Source organism: Indicator indicator, chromosome 28 (genome assembly GCF_027791375.1).
Source record: "Indicator indicator isolate 239-I01 chromosome 28, UM_Iind_1.1, whole genome shotgun sequence".
In the NCBI taxonomy this organism is placed as follows: Eukaryota; Metazoa; Chordata; class Aves; order Piciformes; family Indicatoridae; genus Indicator; species Indicator indicator.
This window is the reverse complement of record NC_072037.1, coordinates 9,406,973-9,425,109: the sequence shown is the minus strand read 5'-3', so window position 1 is coordinate 9,425,109 and position 18,137 is coordinate 9,406,973. Positions and strand designations below refer to the sequence as shown.

The following is an 18,137-nucleotide window of genomic DNA, read 5'->3' as shown; positions in this document are numbered from 1 at the left end:
TAAGATTGTGGGGCTGATGGGGAAGGCAAATTGAAGAGTTTCATGTTCGGAAATCAAAAAATCACAGATGTGTTTATGTGATTGTATTTGTTTTTCAGACTTGGGTTAGTATTTCAGAAAATCTGTTTGCTGCTGCCATCTCTTGGTGAAAGAGTTTATTATGTTTGCTATTAAATAAAGCAAAAATACTACTTAAAGACCATTCCTAAACTGTTGCCAATTTAAAATCTTTCAGGTCATAGGCATCGTTCTAACTCTCTGACCCGTGTTGATGGGCAGCCACGAGGTGCGGTTCTTGCATGGCCAGAGAGGAAACCCAGGTAACAGAAATGCTTTTCAGTACTGCAGTACTGTTTCATGAAAGCATACTGTGACAGTTTCATTGTGACAATGTAGTACCACTTCCTTAGAATGGAATGAGAGTCATAGAATGACCTTTAAAGGTCATCTAGTCCAACCCCTCTGTGTTAAGGGAGGTTGGTCAGATCGCTGTCCAGCCTGACCCAGAATGTTGCCAGGGAAGGGGCATTTAACACCTCTCTGGTAGTCACTTAGTTTTGTTTTCTAATGTGCATTTTCAGAGATCATTGAAAAGTATTTGCAATGCTAAAATCAATTATTTCAATTATTTTCAGTAGGCACTGTTGGAAATTGAAATATGTGAGGTTGCTACCTAGTATTGCTGGTCACTTCTGATACCAGATACATTTTCCAATGGAACAAAAAAAATCTAGCTGCCTTTATCATGTTTCTTAGTTCAACAAATTGTGATTTTTTTTTTTTTTTTTTTTTTTGGTGCTGAAGCATCACTAAACTGTTCTTACCTTTTCTAGGCCTCTGTCTCAGCCAACACCATTTGCTCTTCATCATTCTGCCAGTACTGATGTGGACCCTGGGTCTGGTGATAGCATTAGTCTGGCCAGATCCATCAGCAAAGACAGTCTTGCTTCAAACATTGTTAATGTAACTCCAAAAAATCAACCCCATCCTCCCTCAGCAAAAACCAACGGGAAGAGCTTGCTGAACAATGTCGAAATTGAGGATGAAGATGAGGAGCTTATTGCAATAATCAGATCTGAAGACAGGCCAAACCGTGGTGATCTTGAGTCACAGAATGCCTCAGCCAGGGTGCCCAGCATTGTTACAACTGCGTGGTCTCCAAAAACACATAGCGAGACTTCAGAAAGCAAGCCAGAGAGTTTTTACTTGGAGCCTTTAATGCCTGCAGTTCTAAAACCAGCAAAGGAAAAACAGATAATCAATAAAGAGGATGAATGTGGGGAGGGGAAACAAAGGAGTTTTATAGTAAAGAGATTAAATGAAGGACACTTGCCTTTGATCCGTAAGAAAGCAAATAGCAGTCATGGTGATCATGACCTCAATAGGACTTTTACCCCAATCTCCAGTACTGATTTCGCTCCTGTTGCAGATCCTAGTCCTGCAGATTCAGTGGCACTGCTGGAGGCAAGCTTAGAGGCTTCCAGACCTTTGGCTAGTAGCAGTTTAGATCCTTCCACTCAGGAGCTACCCACTGGAGGATTTTTTCTTCATGCTGCTAAATCAGATGATGACATAGCAAGCAAAGTCAATGTCAGTTACGTGAAAGGTCTCAATTCACACCTTGCGGATACTACATGGACTATGGTGAGACAGGACTCTGACTCAGACCTCTTGGACATAGATGAGGCTGATCAAGACTTGGTAGTCATAGATGACCACCCTATAGTTGCTAAATACATTGGTGAGGAGGAATCTGCAAAATTGCAAGAAGATATGAAGGTAAAAGAGCATGAAGATAAGGACGACGCTAGCGGCCGCTCCAGCCCCTGTTTGAGCACAACTTCTCAAATCAGCGGAGTGTCAGTGACGAGTGGCAGCGTTCGAATGACCAACTTTGCAGAACGGAAGCTTCAGAGGCTTAATAGCTATGAAACAAAGTCCAGCACAAGTAGTTCACAAAAGACCACGCCAGACGGCTCGGAGAGCTGCCCAGCACCACTGACCACGTGGAAACAAAAGCGAGAACAAAGCCCCAACAGGCAAAACAAAGATAACGTTAATCTTCTAGCCTCAGAATTGGTGCAGCTTCATATGCAGTTGGAAGAGAAACGAAGGGCAATAGAAGCTCAGAAGAAAAAGATGGAAGCCTTATCAGCGAGGCAGCGACTAAAATTGGGCAAGGCAGCTTTCTTGCATGTGGTTAAAAAAGGGAAATCTCCTGATGTTCCACAGCCTCTTAAACCAGAACATTTCACAAAAGAGTTTTCTCGGCACAACGGTGAAGACTTAGATGAAGTTTCTGTAGGTTCCAAATCTGAGGAGTTTCTTGTGAAAGAGGAGGAGAGAGAAGAAATGCTTAATGATTCGCAAGAAGTAACAAAAGTGAAAATGCAAGAAAGCCTGGCTTTTGCTGAGCCGCATAAACCAAAAGACTCTGCTGCTATGCATGACTTGGAAAAAAGTAAAATTATTTCTGTTGCCCTTCTAGAAGACAATGTGTCTGAGGTGGATATAAACGAATGTGATCTCTCCATTGAAAAACTAAATGAAACAATCAGTACACTCCAGCAGGCTATACTAAAGATTTCTCAGCAACAAGAACTGCTTATGAAATCTCCAACAGTGCCAACACCAGGAACCAGAAGTAACTCTCAGGACCAAAAGGTAAAACCATCGATTCATTTTGTTGAGCCCCTGTCTCCAACTGGAATGAACAGTCTTCGGAAGCCACCTCGATTTGGTCAAGGAAGGAGTTCTCGATCAGGACGACCAACTGATCTGAAAGTCACTAAAGACAGACAACAGAACTCAGCACGTGTTAAAACCCCAACACAGACTCTAGAAACCTTACCACATTTAAGACCATTTCCATCCAACAGCTTGGCCAAGACACCAACAGACATCAGTTTGGAAAATAGCCCTGATCATGGAAGTGCTGCTCAAGAAAAGTGTTTCTTTGATACCTATAGACTTCATGATGAGAGCAATCAACGGGCTCTCGCTCTTTCCACCTCCAAAGATGCAAATATTATTTCTGAAATGAGCAATGAGGTGAATGACAGCTTCAAGGAAACAGGGTTGAATTCTTCTGATGGCTCAGGAAAAGAAAATGTCCCAGTGGATGAGCCACTGAGAAGCAAGGCTAATCTCATTGAGGTAGACTTGTCTGAACTAAAAGCTCCTGATGAAGGAGAACTTGAAAACCAGGATAGCTCTACAGATGTAATTAGTGAAAGCGATCAGAAATCTGGTGTGGGGTTTTTCTTCAAGGTAAACAAATTGCTTTTCTGTATTTGGTTATTGTTAAACATTTACCTAGAGTTAGAATTGCTTTTGTCTTCAGTATTCAGCTGGAACATGATACACTTTGGGTGCAGTATTAGGATTTTTTAAAGGTGCGGTGGAAAATAATTGCTTGTGGAGAAGTAAGTTTTTTGACTTAATGTATGAAATCCTGGTTCTTGCTAACCTCACTGGTAACCAGGCTTAACTTTGCTTTTCTTCTCTTTCCTCATTTTTTCCTTCCCTGAGAAATGGGCAGACATAGAAGCATGTTGTAAAATTGCCACAGGATGCAAGGGAAGAAATTAGCATTTTTGGAATCGCAGCATTCTGTGAACCTGTATCAAATGAACAAAAAAATATTTCTGACAGAGCACAGGTATCTCGTAAAACACGCTGAGCAAATTTGAAAACATGTCAGGGAGCTTAGTGTCCTTTGCACCCAAATTTTTCTGATCTTGAGCAGCTTAAAAGTCAAGGACTGTAATGGAGAATTCATCTGTATGGCTGTAGATGCAGGTGACAGGTGATTCAGTGGAATAAACGAGTGGATTTCTTGCAGCTTTTGGTTTTGTCCTATGAAGGTATGATGAAAAGGTACTAAACTGATGTATTTTTTTTTCATTTTGCACCTGACTGGCTTGGGGAAAGGCTGGTTATTAAGCTGTTAAGTTTGTAGTACCCTGCTGTTTCTCACATTGTTGGGTTGGATAGGTTTAAATAATGTTTACTCCTTCTAGTGAAGTTCAGCACTGCTCTGGGAACATTGAGTATCTTAGCAATGTGTTTAGCAGTGATTTATTGTAAATACCTAGAGTGTGTTGTCATGACAATACTTCTTTAATTTCTTTCAAGAAAGTCTCAATCTCTTTGAATTTGACTTCTGGCTTTATTTAATATGATTAATATTGATTGACTCAAAGGTTATTGTTGTGCTGGGGTTATTTGTGCTTTCCATCCTGGTAGTGACATTGGACTTTGTGGTTCTAGGTGGTTTGGTGATGATTAAGCACACTCAAAACCAAATCAGAAAAAAATGAGACTTCTTTTTTTTCCTCAGACTTAAAGAAACACTAAAACTGTCACTTAAATTTTTATTAAGCAACAAAAAGTTTAATGCAGCTCTGATTTAACTCCATTCTCAAAATGTAAACATTTCCAAAAGGAATTGTTTAGTTTCCTAAAATCTTCCCAGAATCCTCAGCAATCTTGTGATGTTCAGATGAATTTTTTTTCACTTTTTTTTAAAACTCTCTGTCCCCATGAATTCTGCAGGATGAACAGAAAGCAGAAGATGAGCTCGCAAAAAAACGTGCAGCGTTCCTCTTGAAACAGCAGCGCAAAGCTGAGGAGGCTCGGCTTCGGAAGCAGCAGTTGGAGGCTGAAGTTGAGCAAAAAAGAGATGAAGCTCGGTAATAACACATGGAAAAAAATATCCCTTTTTAATCTTTAAGGTGAGGACATTTATTATGTGTTAAATATAATGTGTCTGCTTTTCAGCCGCAAAGCTGAGGAGGACCGGATACGGAAAGAAGAAGAGAAGGCTCGAAGAGAACTGATCAAGCAAGAATACCTAAGGAAAAAACAGCAGCAGATTTTGGAGGAGCAGGGGCTTGGAAAGCCCAAATCAAAGCCCAAAAAACCTAGGCCAAAGTCAGTCCATCGTGAAGAATCTTACAGTGATACAGGGACAAAGTGCTCTTCCACACGTAAGGGTTTTGATTTGTTTGCTTTCACTGAGTCTGCAAATCTGCTCTAACAAAATGTGTTCACATGCTCTCTTTTATTTTGTAGCTGATAATTTGAGCAGTGCTCAGTCTGGTTCCAGTCTGTCTTTGGCCTCAGCAGCAACAACTGAACCTGAAAGTGTTCACTCTGGTGGCACGCCGTCTCAGAGGTAGAGAGAGGATTAATGTTGATATTTGGACTTTTTACTGTGTTATGAAACGGTGCTGGGAATCTGTGGAGTTTGTTTTACTTCACTGGCATGAAGGCACAACAGTAATTGCTGAATTCATCTTCTATTTTATCTGGCTGCCAACTCGGATGTTCTGTACAAACTTGCAATTTTGTTTTGTTTTCTCCCAGAAGAATAATAGAATTTTGCTTTGATCATCTAGTGGGGAGAATCTGACTGCTTTGGGGGAGGAAAAGACACAATAGCCTGTTTTGTTCAGGGACAGCAACTGGTGGATTTATTTAAGACTGCAGGGAAAAAACCCAAAATCTTGGCATATAATTTTTTTTTTTAATTATCCATCTTCTTCAGAGTTGAATCAATGGAGTCCTTACCTATACTGAGCAGAAATCCTAGCAGAAACACAGAAAGAGACTGGGAGAATGCTTCAACAGCATCTTCAATCGCTTCAGTGGCAGAATACACAGGTGACTGTCTTGGTTGAGCATTTGGTATGAATAGCAGGTCATAAAAAGCTGTGGTGTATCTGATGTGACGTTGTATTTTGTTCTGCTTAAATACCTCTAAAAATAAGTTACTGTAGAAAAATACTTGAGGGCTTTTAATCATGAATGCAGGGCAAATAATTTCTACTACTTTATCTTCCTTAGGTCCAAAATTATTTAAGGAACCCATCAGCAAATCAAACAAACCTATTATTCACAATGCAATATCTCATTGCTGTCTTGCTGGAAAAGTGAATGAGCCACATAAGAATTCGATATTAGAGGTAAACACTGAAATACACAATTATTAATGCTCTCACAATAAGATGATGCTTGTTTCATAATCCCCCTGATGCTCTGTAGTAAATGCCATTTCCTAACATGTACCAGTACCAAAAACTTTTTACTTCCTGTGACTCTGTGGACTTACAGGAAACATAGAATCATAGAATTGTTTTGGTTGGAAAATACCTTTCAGATCATCAAGTCCAACCATTTTCTAGCTCTGCCAAGTCTGGTGCTAAATCATGTCCCTCAGCATCACATCTCTGCATCTTTTAAACACCTCTAGGGATGAGGATTCAACCAGGATTCAACCATATGTCCATGCTTAGGAGGTTTCAGTTCTTTTTCCCAGCTCTTCATGAAGGTTGATTTTCCACACACCCCCCATACCCCCCCCACCCCTTTTTTTTTTTTTTCCCCAGGTAGGGAAACAAATCTCCATGATCCTAAGAGGTCAACTGATAGGACTGAAAATCCTAGTTGCTGATCCAGTGTTTCAGAAAACTTTAAGTGCTGACTGAGCTGTATGTGAAAATTTAAAGCTTGGGAATTTCCATTATGAACAATCTGTTTTTTAGTGGAAGAGGATTGATTTAGGCTGGAGATCAGAAGAAGAAGAAATCCTTTACAGTGAGGGTGGTGAGACACTGGAACAGGTTGCCCAGGGAGGTTATAGATGTCCCATCCCTGGAAGTGTCCAAGGATGGATTGGATGAGGCTTTGAGCAGCCTGATGTCGTGGGGGGTGTCCCTGCCCATGGCAGGGTGTTGGAACTAGGTGATCTTGAAGGTCCCTCCCAACCAAACCGTTCTATGATCCTCTGTGTGTGTTTGTTTCTTTTCAATGCAGGAACTAGAAAAATGTGATGCCAACCACTACATCATTTTGTTCCGCGATGCTGGCTGCCAGTTCAGAGCACTTTATTGCTACTACCCCGACACTGAAGAAATCTACAAGCTGACTGGAACAGGGCCAAAGAGCATCACCAAGAAAATGATTGACAAACTTTATAAGTACAGTTCGGACAGAAAACAGTTTAATGTGATTCCAGCCAAAACCATGTCTGTCAGTGTGGATGCTCTCACCATCCATAACCACTTGTGGCAAGCCAAGCGACCTGCAGTGCCAAAGAAGACTCAGACTCGTAAATGACACTGAGCTCTTAGGGAGAAGATTACTGAATGGGATTGCACCAGAAGACGACATGTTTACCATTTTCCTCCAGTTTGGATTGAAATGTGCAGAACCATAAACATTTTTTAAGAAGCTTCTAAACAGAAACCGTGGATGCAAGCTACTAAGAATGAAGGAACATTGCCAGTGTTGTTTTTTTGTTTTTTTTTTTAATGAATGATAATCTGCTGTTACACCCAATGCTGACTACTGTGGCTTTCAACTGATGAGGGACTGTGCATGTAGCAAGATCTTTAACAAGTGGATTTCCTTTTACTTGAAGCTTTTCATCGGTACAAATTGGGAATAATTTAGTTCTGTTTCCTCTCCACCTCATCCCTTCCTTTTTCCTGTCATTCTTAACAGTTGGCAAGCTCCAAACTTCAGTGGAAGGATTGACCAGATCTGGGGTGAAGTGTCGTGGGTTTGGTTTGGTTGGTTTTGGTTTGGTTTTGTTTTGTTTTTTTTAAACAGTCTTTAGGGAAATCTTCCTTTCAGACTTTTTTGTGGAACTCTTTATTACATCGACTTGTTGTACTGTATCTACTGCCAACGTAAGTCCAGCTCTCAGATTTCTGACAAAAGCCCCAACTTGTGCTGCTCAGACCAGTTTACTTGCAGTCTGTTTAGGATAAGCATTGTGAGGATTGCAAAAGCCAAGTCCTTTTAAACAAAAACCATTCACAGATGTAAAGCTATCTGGAATACAATCATGAAGAGGCATCCAGGTGCTACTGGCTGCAATATGCCTGACTTGACACTTTAAGGCAAGCTGACTGGAGCACAGTTAATGCTGATTTCAGTTTCAGGTAGTGTCCTAAAGATTTGTTTGCTTTAATAAAGGTGGATTCTGGTAGGTGTAGAACATTTACACTCTGAGCACGCTACTCCTGTACAATGGTGCACTTAATTGATCACAAATTTTAATGTTTTTATTACATCATGAAATGTAGTTCTCCTTTCTTTGTCCTGTCTTTATTCTGAATGAGCAGCATGCTCTAAAACAAAGAGTGTGTTATGGGGTTTTTTTATTATTATTTTGGGGTGATATATTAATATATATTAATTTGTTGTTTCAGGTTTTGTTTTCTTTTGTTTTTTTCTCATTTAAAAGCAATTTTTAAACAGAGACATTTGTATTTGTTTCAGAAGCCCCCAAAAGTCAAATGGCTTGGATCTCTTTTCATGTTGAAATATTAAATCTTGAGTTATAACCTTAAAAGTTGTCATGTTTCAGCAGATTAAATTTTTGGCTGTGGTAACAGGGTGCATTTTTTTTGACACTCCCATTCCCCGTTTTTGAGCCCTGGTTAAACTTCCCAGGAGGTTTCTGTAGCTGTAATTTCATCTGCTAACCCACACCTGCTACATCTGGTGTGACACTACTACCTTCTAGGTTTCTACCTTTGGTTTGTAAATGTTTACTTTTTATTTTGAAGTGTTACTTGAATATGGATCTGAAGTGCAAGAGGCACTACGCTATCCTAGTGATGACCTGAGCTCTAAAATCCAGTGCAGTGTAATTATTAAATGTTAAGAATAATGGAAGTTGTGAGGAGTTCTGTACATAAGGGCAAATAGGGTACGTGATAAAGTGCTGACTAGGTAGAGCAGAGTGAAGGTCTTCCATTGCAGTCTCTCCATTTCTATTTCATTTTTATTTCTTTCCCCTTCCAGTACTCCCTGACTAGGCTGCTGCAACTCTGTAAATGATGTTAGATAGTTTTGCTGCTTGTAAATAATTAAAAGGCTTTATGGTTTCTAAAGCGCTAAGTATTAAACACTGTCATGAGTGTAACTTTTGTTACCATGCTTTTCATGCTTGTGCTTTATTTCTCACTGTTTGATATTATATACCATATTTATTTTATGAAACACTGAAATTTAATAAAAATCATTAATTGATGTCCTTTTTATTTTATGTGTGCTTTTGATGTTGTGACACTTCATCCCCTCAAAGAACTAATAGGCTTTAAAGATGTGCTATTCTGTTTTGTTGTGCTCTTACAAAGCTTCACCTGCAACTGCAATAATGTCATGAGCTTCTCTCCTGACCCTCATTGCAGTGTGCAAGGGTTTGACCAAAAGGCTTGCAGAGAACTGGAAACTAACTTAATAGTCTCTTTAAGGATTTATTTCATCCATCTTCAGTCTCTTGAATCTGGCTGGTAGGGTTTTCTTTGATCTGTGGATTCAGTTAGAGTATTTTTGGAAGCACTAAGGGAATTTCTTCTGTTGGGCTCTTCAGTGTTAGCTTGCTTATGCCTTACTTACGTTAGCTTATGCCAGTTGCCTCCAGAAGTTAGACATAAGCTGGTTGTTGAAGCTTCATAATGAATCAGTGCTGGTTGCATTGAAGTGAAATTTTCGTTCTCAAAGCAGAATCTTTACCAATGCAGAAGTAATTTTTTGTGACTACAATAATTTTTTTTTTTTAAGAGGATAGTCTTTGTTTGGAGAGATTATAAAAGAATTAAATCAGTGATTCCAGTGATTTGTGTTCTCATTCAGGCTGAGCTTTTGCTGCTCAGAGGAAGGGCTGGAATAAAAGGAGGCAAGTGTCCTCCTGGATTTCATCGTGCTAGATCAGGTCCTTATTTATCCTGCTGCAGTGTGGCTTCATTTATAACTGGAAGCAATAGAAGGTGACATCCATTTGGAGAGGAAGAGGAGGCTGGGAGTTCCTCATCTGTAGGCAGCATTACTCCCAAGCTGAGCCTCATAGAGGAATAAGTCATTTTCTAAGAGAATAAATTCTCTGAAAAACCAGTAGTCTTGAGTTTTAGTTATCAAGAAAAACATTAATGCCTTGTCGAGGATTGTGGTGTATTAATTTAGTCTGGAAACAGGAAGAAAGGGAAGGGTTTTTTGTGAGAGCCTAACATAGAATTTGTGGGTGAATGTGCAGAGGCACGTGGGAAAACTGCAGCTATGTGTGGGCACATGCAGACAGGGCTTTGCAGAAGGAAGAACAACTCATTTTCTTAAATAGGTTTTGTATAATCCAAAATGTCAACTGAAACATTCACTGCTTGGTGTCAGCCCAGGGTAAGATGTGGTTGCAGGACTGTGACTAGCTCTCTGGTTTAGGTTTTGTGAGTAAGTTGAGCAGCTTGTGAATGCAGAGGATTTCTGGCTGTGGTTTCAGTGCCATCACTTTCAATGACTGAAAATCATTATGTGTAGGAATATTTAGGTGAGCTGTATGCTGGTAACTGTCAGCATCTTGTTTGCTGATGTCCCTTCTATAAAGCAGTGCTTAGAATCTGCACTTTTGTCCTTTCTGCAGCCTCTGTAGTGCTGTGTAAATACCCTTAGAACTGGAATTGTGCTGTGTCTGGGTGCCTCCTGTAGATAGAAATCATTTGCCAACCTGCAGGAGAAGCTGTTCAGTTTGTTTTTCACCAGGGTGATCTGGAGCCAGGTTTGTTCCCTCTTAGCTGTGGCAAAGCAGAGCTGGCTAAACATCCTCCCAGCTGCTCACAAAGGTTGTGTCCTGAGAGGCTGGGCAGGAGGAGTGAGAGGGAGCTTTAGGTACAGCTACAATGTCAGCTTTTCTTACCGACTGAAGGGAAATAAGCTGCAAGAGCTGTCTGAAAACAAGGGCTTTTTAAAAAGGACTATTATTTTCCTGAAGCTGTGCCTAAGCTGAGCAATCTGTCAGCCTTCTGGACTACAGTGCTCTTGCTGTGCTCACTCTGAGCCAGAGAAGCAGTTTCCCACATAGAACAGTACAAAAGCAAATCTGTTTGTGACCTCTCTCCATTGCTTACACATCATAAATACAAGAATGTACATCTTTAAAGTGCTTTGAAGTGCAATTTCTTTTCCTCCAATGTTCATACATCAGTCTGCTGTGTATTTACATGTGCTGTTTGCATCTGTAGTTAATGTCTTTTTTCTCATTTCCATTGTGCTCTCTGCTAGAGTTAGAGTCCAAGCAAGAATAATCTGAGTTTTGAAAACACTGACGTATTTTGAAAACCTTCAGAAAGTTCAGCACTGTGCTTGAGTGTGCCAGAAACTTGACTTTTCTTGCTGCACTGGAGGGTTCAGAAACTGGTGATCACTGGTTTTGACTTACTACAACCAAATCTTTGGGACTATAGAGTAAGAGTAGCTCAAACAGATCTCAGGACTTAAATTCTCCTTTTGCTTTTTTTCCCCAAGTCTTCAGGACTGATCACTAGAGGCAGTGCCAGAACACTCGAAGCCCTCTCACCTTTTTGGTTTTGTTTATGTAAATGCAGCAACAAACACAATGTGTCACCCTCACCCTGAACTGGAATTTTTGGTGGCTGTTGTACTTCCTGACAGCAGGACCACACCTGGGATTTGTAGCTCATCTTTATGGCTGTGTATGAAGCCATCATGCTTGTCCAATTAGTGTTCTGTTAATGAGGGGGTTAAATTTAATTCATTTTAAGTGGTTTAATGAGAGCCAGGTGGCTGCATTCTGGTGTGGCTGAGGGTGGTGGGGATGAGGTGCAGGGTGTGATTTTTGCAGCTACTGCCAAACAGTAGCTGAATTCTAAGCCTTCAGACCAGGCTGTGATTTCTGGAGCACTCCAGAAAGTAACACAAGATTTTTTGGGTTAGTTTTTTTTTTTTTTTTTTTTTTGAGAGGCTGATTTTTGTCCCCATTTTTTACTGCTGTGTTACATGTGCAGAACTGGAACAATCTGTGCAGTATTTTGTGGGGGAAGGTGGTGTGTGTGTTGGGGGGGAGAGCTGCTGAGAAGTGAAACCTTTGCTACCATGTTCTTCAGGAAGTTGAGATATCCATGTGGTCAACTTGAGTATATTTTTTAATGTCTCAACTACATCTTTGAACACATTAAAGTCACAAAACCAGAATTCTTGTCCACACATTGATCAGATGTTCTGTTGTTTAATTATATATATGAAGACTGAGTATTAAAAATGGGAGGTAGTTTACTTCATCTTATCTCTGTAATTTTTTTTTTTTTTGGTGTTACATGGACATTGTGATACACTTAAAATTTCTGTGGATCATGGATTGAGCTTTAATAGATTGTTGGGAGCAGCCAAGGAGCTTGATGCATCTCCACAGGTAACCCTGAGCACTCACAATATCACAACACATTTAATCTTCCTCTGTCATGCTTCTGAAAACAGAAGAAAACAGGGAATCTTCACTTGATTTTTTTTTTTTATTTTATTTTGCTAGAAGGCTATGATGTGCAGTAGTGTAGCTCTTTATATCCTGCAAATTGCCAGGACAAATAAACCAGAATTAGAGGTGGAACTTTCTCACCATGAAATACCAGTACCTTGCCCATGCTGTGTTTAAAGCTTTGCAATTAACCTGCAGTCACCACTTGGACCACAGGCAACCCTTAGCATCTCCTAAGTGCTAAATATTGGGGTTATTTTGGACATCTTGTTTGGCTGTGTTACCAATATAGAAGTATTGTGCATTGCCCTTTATGGTTCTGAGCTTTCTGTCTGCAGGTGTTTTAAAGCTTAGTTCTAGGAGTTTTGAAGATCTCAGGATTTCAGTGGACCTCTTTCATGGGGCAAGACCTTGAAGATGGGAGATGACCTAAAGGTGTGGGGTTTGCTCCTCTCTTCCATGTGGTAAGTTAAGATTCTCAGTTTAAAAACTAAAGCAAGATTTTATCAAACCCGCCATGCCTGCCTCTTAACCTTTCTTCAGTATGATGCTTGTTGAAGCTTGGTTTGATGTGTTAGAGTGAGCAGTAGTGATTTATTCAGGGATTTTTTTTGTGTGTGTGTGTACATAGAGACAGCCAATGTCCAAGTTCTTCACAGTGGCCTATAATAATCCATGTTGATATAAGAGTATTTTAAAGACCTTTCTGATAATCCTGGTCTATATTTAACCATGTGGTTAGTACTTCTATTAGAATTGGGGAGCTTTTGCTATTCAGTAAAAGCTTATAGGTTAGTAAAGAGAGCTTAATGCTCACATTCGTGTTTATTCTTTGCAATCTGGCTTGGGACATCATTAATCTTTTTGTCTTTAAAACCATGAGGTGATTCAGTCCTGATATATGAGAAGAAATGATCTGTCTGCATTCATGCAGACCCTTCTTTGTTCCCCAGACTTCCCAGGAAGCCTTGGCCATACTTGGTGCAACCCAGACTGGAGTTACCAATTCTACCAGTCTCGAGGGGAAGGACTTGAGGGTGTCAGTTGATGCAAAAGCCAACAAGAGTCAGTAATGTGCCCTTGCAGCCCAAAAGGCAGCTGTGCTCTGGGCTGTATCAAAAGCAGTGTGACCAGCAGCAGGGAGGTGAGTCTGTCCCTCTGCTCTGGTGAGACCCCACCAGCAGCACTGCATCCAGTTCTGGTGCCCACAGTACAAGGGCATAGAGCTGTTGGAGTGAGTCCAGAGGAGGCCAAGAAGATGATCAGAGGGCTGCTATGGGGGCAGGCTGCAAGAGCTGGGGCTGTTCAGCCTGAAGAAGAGAAAGCTCCAGTGAGATCTTACAGCAGCCTTCCAGTACCTGAAAGGGGCTGCAAGAAAGCCAGGAAGGAGCTTTTTACAGAGGCTTGCAGTGACAGGACAAGAGGGAATAGATTGAATCTGGAAGAGGGCAGATTTAGACTGGAGATTAGAAATTCTTTGCAGTGAGGGTGGTGAGACACTGGAACAGGTTGCCCAGGGAGGCTGTGGATGCCCCCTCCCTGGAAGTGTTCAAGGCCAGACTGGATGGGGCCTTGAGCAACCTGGGCTAGTGAGAGGTGTCTCTGCCCATGGCAGGGGCATTGGAACTGGATGATCTTTAAGATCCCTTCTAACCCAAACCTTTCTATGATACTGCCTTCAGCGACAGCTCCCTTTGCAGTCTGCCTGCTGCAAGCCTTTGTCTAGCAAACAGCAGCATCACACAAAGTGAACCTGGAGCCTTCTCTGCTTCCAGAACACAAACTGAGCTCTGCTGGGATCAGAACTCAACTACACTTTCTGCCTTGTGCCTTTCCAGGGCACTGCTGGTGCACGCACCCCAAGTGCTGCACACAGTCAGGTTTCTGTTGCAGAATGGATTGATTTGTTTTTCTGTGCTAAATATAAATCAGCTTTCAAATTCCATCTTGGTACTGCAATCGTGTCATAGTTTCCTTATCCATCCCTCTGAACTTGTTCAGGGACACCAGATTTATTATTGTGGAGGGAAAACACTCTGGAGAAAACATCCTAAACTGCTGTGTGCAGCAGGGCTGATTAAATATTCAATATACAGTGTTTGGTAAAATTCAAACGAGGCACTTGAAAGAACAGGTTGCAGCACCCAACCCTCCCAGAATTGCCACAGCCTTACTTGGAAATCTTACCAAAGAGAAAACTTGAACTGCCTTCAGGGCTTTAAAAACAGAAGTGTGCTCCCAAACAGACGACAGCAGGCTGGAGTGTTGCTGCATGCAGCTGTTTTATTGTTGTTTGTCTGTACAGAAGTGTGAAGCATCTTCACAAGGATTGTACAAAACCATCTCCGGGTGGCTGTCTGCAGTGTGTCCCAGCAGAACAGGGCACAAGCTCAGGGCTCGGAGAGGGGAAGTGGGAGCTTTATCTGCTGTTGCTGGTAAAAATCCATGCACGAGCTGGCCTGGAGAGATGGCAGGTCTCTCAGTCAGGGGAAATAAAAACCTTCTCTGTAGACTGAAGTCAGAAGGGGCATAACAGGGACCAAACATACTCTAGCAGAGGGTTTAGTATTTGGTTGTACTGCGTTGATAGAGGGATTTAGTCCGTATTTAGCGTATGAAACCGTTAGTGGGCGCGGAACATGCGATGGAGCCGTTTGCTGCTAAACCTCAAAGTACCACAGCTGGCCTCGTTTCTGCATCCCCTAGGGCCTGTCCTGTCTCTGCACTGGGACACAACCATGTCCTTCAGAAACCCCCCCTTTCCCCCATCGGCATTGGGAAGCAATAGTGATTAGTTTGCTCTCCACCTGGGAAGCGCAGGACAAGGGTTGAAGCAGGTGCCTCCAGGGGCAGGTTTTCTCTTGTGCCCCCTCCCTGACAGCCCTTTTAAAAGCAGAAACGACTCGTCCTTGATGCATCAACCTTGCCAGGACCATTACAAAAATAAAATACTTTTTTTTCTTTTTTACATTAGTATCATAACTGAGTCTAGAGAATTAGAAAAATTAACCCTTTGTTCTTAGCCTTGCCTCAACCACAGGTAAGTATCTACAGTATTTATTTCAACATCCCATTAGAATGTCTGCTAGAAATGTACACCATAGAAAGAAGATCTGCAAAACACCAAGGCTTTATACACAGAGCTTTCCTTTTAAATACATTTATACATTAAACAAACAGAAGCATTGTCAAAATGCAAGAATATGGAGGGGGTGTTATTGTAATAGTCTCACAAACCACAGAGAGTCGACACTTCTTTTGGTATGTCAGTTTCCTCCTTTGATTATCTCCTCAAGAAGAATTCAGAGGCCCAAGGAGGGAGGAGAGGTACCTAAAGCCAAGCTCTGGCTTTGGCACCTGATGGCTTTGCAGCCAGGGTGGGGCTGCTGGCACAAGGAGCCTTCGCTTGGCAGCACTTGGCCAACCTGGAGGCTGTGACATTTGGCAGGTCACACTCAGGGCTGGGTGGCTTTAGCTGAGAAACATGACAGAGCAGAAGCTGTGCTCTCAAGGGCTGAGCTAACTGGGTCTGTTACCCCAGCACCTGGTCAAATGGAAGATAATGTTAAAACCTTGAGTTCTGAGCAGTTAAACAGGTGGGGATGCTCACATCATCCACACTGCTGGAGATTTGTTGTTTGGGGGTTTCAAACCTGTACTATCTTTTGTTCTACCCTCTCCTGAAAGCTAAGTGAGGGCTGGAAAAATCACCTGTCTGAACTCTAAACAATTAAATCTATTAACACTTGAAGAAGCATTTCTGGAGTTATTGCTGGAGGGTTTAAATTAGCACAGGCCCAATGTTTTCTTTGGGACTTGCTCTCCCTTTTTAGCCTAAAACAACTAAGATTTGGGTTGTTTTTTTTTTTCCTTTTAAATGATACTTTTGGCACGCTGAAAGTTACAACCAGAAATAAATAAAACATGGATCTGCCTTAACCAAATAGATTAAAATAACAAATTTTTAAAAGCCCAGAACAACCCAAAAAAAGCATCAGAGACAGTTCTCTTTGTGCCTACATCTAAGCATAGCAGAAAGCCCAGGCTCAGTGCTTTTACCTGTGGTTCTTTTCCATGTCCATGCTACACCATCAGGAAAAAATAATAAAATAAAAAGAGACCCCTTCCAAACTCCAACCAGGTACAGAAGGTCTTGCTCAACACCTTCTCAAGGCAATGCCCATCCTTGGTATGGGTCATAGGAGCATCTTGGTATGGGTCTACCCTGAGCATCCTCTTCCTCACAGGGTTGCTTGTCCCTGTGGGCTGGGGCTGCCCCAGGACCTTTCACCAACTGTTTGAAATTCAATTTAAAATCGGTTTGGGTTGGTTGGTTTGGGGGATTTGGTTGTTTGCTTGGTTTTGGTGGTTGTTGTAAACAATTTTTCTTGGGGGTGTTATTGGGAAGGAACTGCTAATGTTAATGGCAATACAGGGTTCAGCTGGCAGCAAGTCTGGCATGGCTGATAGGGTCTCAAGGTGACGTTGTGCTTTACAGGCTCCTCGTGGAGAACCAAAACACATGGGAGTTTTAATAGATGAATGTAAAAGTAATTGAAAGTTAACAACTGGGTTATTCATTTGGCAGGCAAATAAAGCTTGACACGTTGTAAAGTGTGCAAAAAAATAGGTGGAAAACACATCCTCTGCTTGTGTCTGCTCTCAGCAGCTCTCTCCGGGTCAGTGGACGCAGCCCAAGCGTGGTTGGCCAGCACAGGCAGGTTGCTGTGCATCCAGGCACCTCTGTTGCAGGCAAAGCCACTTGGAGGCTTAGGTTTGAACAAGGTTGGAGGGAGCTGCCAGGGTGCCCACAGTGGGCATGGAGGGCTGGGCAGAACCTGCTGCCTTTAATGGTGTCACTGGGCCATGAGCCAGGCAAGGGGAAGGGGGAAAGTCATGTCCAGGCTCTGCAGCTGGGGGTTGTCTAGTCCCAAACTGCCCTTGGAAAAAGGGAAAAGGGCTGAGCTGAGACACCAAATCACACCACTCAGTGATGCCAGCCTGCCCCATCCCGCCTCCACCCCCAGTACAGGGACCTCTCCATCCTGCATCCCCTGGGGCGGCCCTAGGCAGCTCCAATAGCAGCAGCAATGGGGGATGAGCTTGTCAGGAGACACAAGCCCTGGGATACTGTGCCCACAGCCACAGCTCAGGCCTCAGGGCATATGTGCCAAGAGCAACTGTCACAGGAGTGGGACAGCTTTTGGTCACCTGGACTTGGGTTGGTTTGGTTTGTGAGATGCCAAGGTGCACTGGAAGCAGTGCAGCCCACACCATGGCACTGCAGGGGCTTCACCACCCCATCCCATCCCATCCATCTCACAGCCACCAGCACTGCTCCATGCTCCTCCCAGCTGTGCCCACAATGGAGAACCAACAACGGATGAAGAACATGAGCTGAGTGAAGGGGCAGAGGTTTGGGTACCCCAAAGGATACCTGTCTGAGGAGGAGGAGGAGGGCTGCGGTGCAGTTTGACCAGCCCCATCAAATGCAAACACCCTTGCATCATCTGGGGGCAGTATGAAATGAGTCCCCCTGCTCACACAGGGGCATTTGTCACCTGGGCTCAGCCACGTCTCACCAGCACCAGCGAAGACTTTCTCACTAGTTGCGGTATTGGTATAAAAAGTTAAAAGCCCCAGGACGTGTGGCCTGTTGGTCTGTCCAGCTGTCCTGTCCTTCCCTGGGGGGGGTCCGAGCATCCCTTCCACAGCACAAAGCCAGGCTGGGCATCGCCTTCCCCCGCAGCCACGGCGCCCACGGGTGGCAGCAGCCTTCCTCTCTGGCAGGCCGTCCTCCTCTTCAGTGCCTCTCCCCAGAGCCTGCCGGCCCCTGGCAGGGGCACAGGGGTGCTGC

The 18,137-nt window shown here is 42.7% G+C and overlaps 1 protein-coding gene across 1 annotated transcript in view; it reads left to right on the top strand.

The window, feature by feature from the left end:
• CAMSAP1 (calmodulin regulated spectrin associated protein 1) overlaps positions 1 to 7,122 on the top strand; it is a 37,080-nt gene extending 29,958 nt beyond the window's left edge. The window contains exons 12-19 of the mRNA XM_054393333.1: positions 236 to 320; positions 834 to 3,270; positions 4,558 to 4,694; positions 4,783 to 4,991; positions 5,077 to 5,179; positions 5,552 to 5,667; positions 5,851 to 5,969; positions 6,820 to 7,122. Coding sequence (XP_054249308.1) covers positions 236 to 320; positions 834 to 3,270; positions 4,558 to 4,694; positions 4,783 to 4,991; positions 5,077 to 5,179; positions 5,552 to 5,667; positions 5,851 to 5,969; positions 6,820 to 7,122 — 3,509 coding nt within the window. The remainder of the gene's footprint in view (positions 1 to 235; positions 321 to 833; positions 3,271 to 4,557; positions 4,695 to 4,782; positions 4,992 to 5,076; positions 5,180 to 5,551; positions 5,668 to 5,850; positions 5,970 to 6,819) is intronic.
• Positions 7,123 to 18,137: the final 11,015 nt, after the last annotated feature.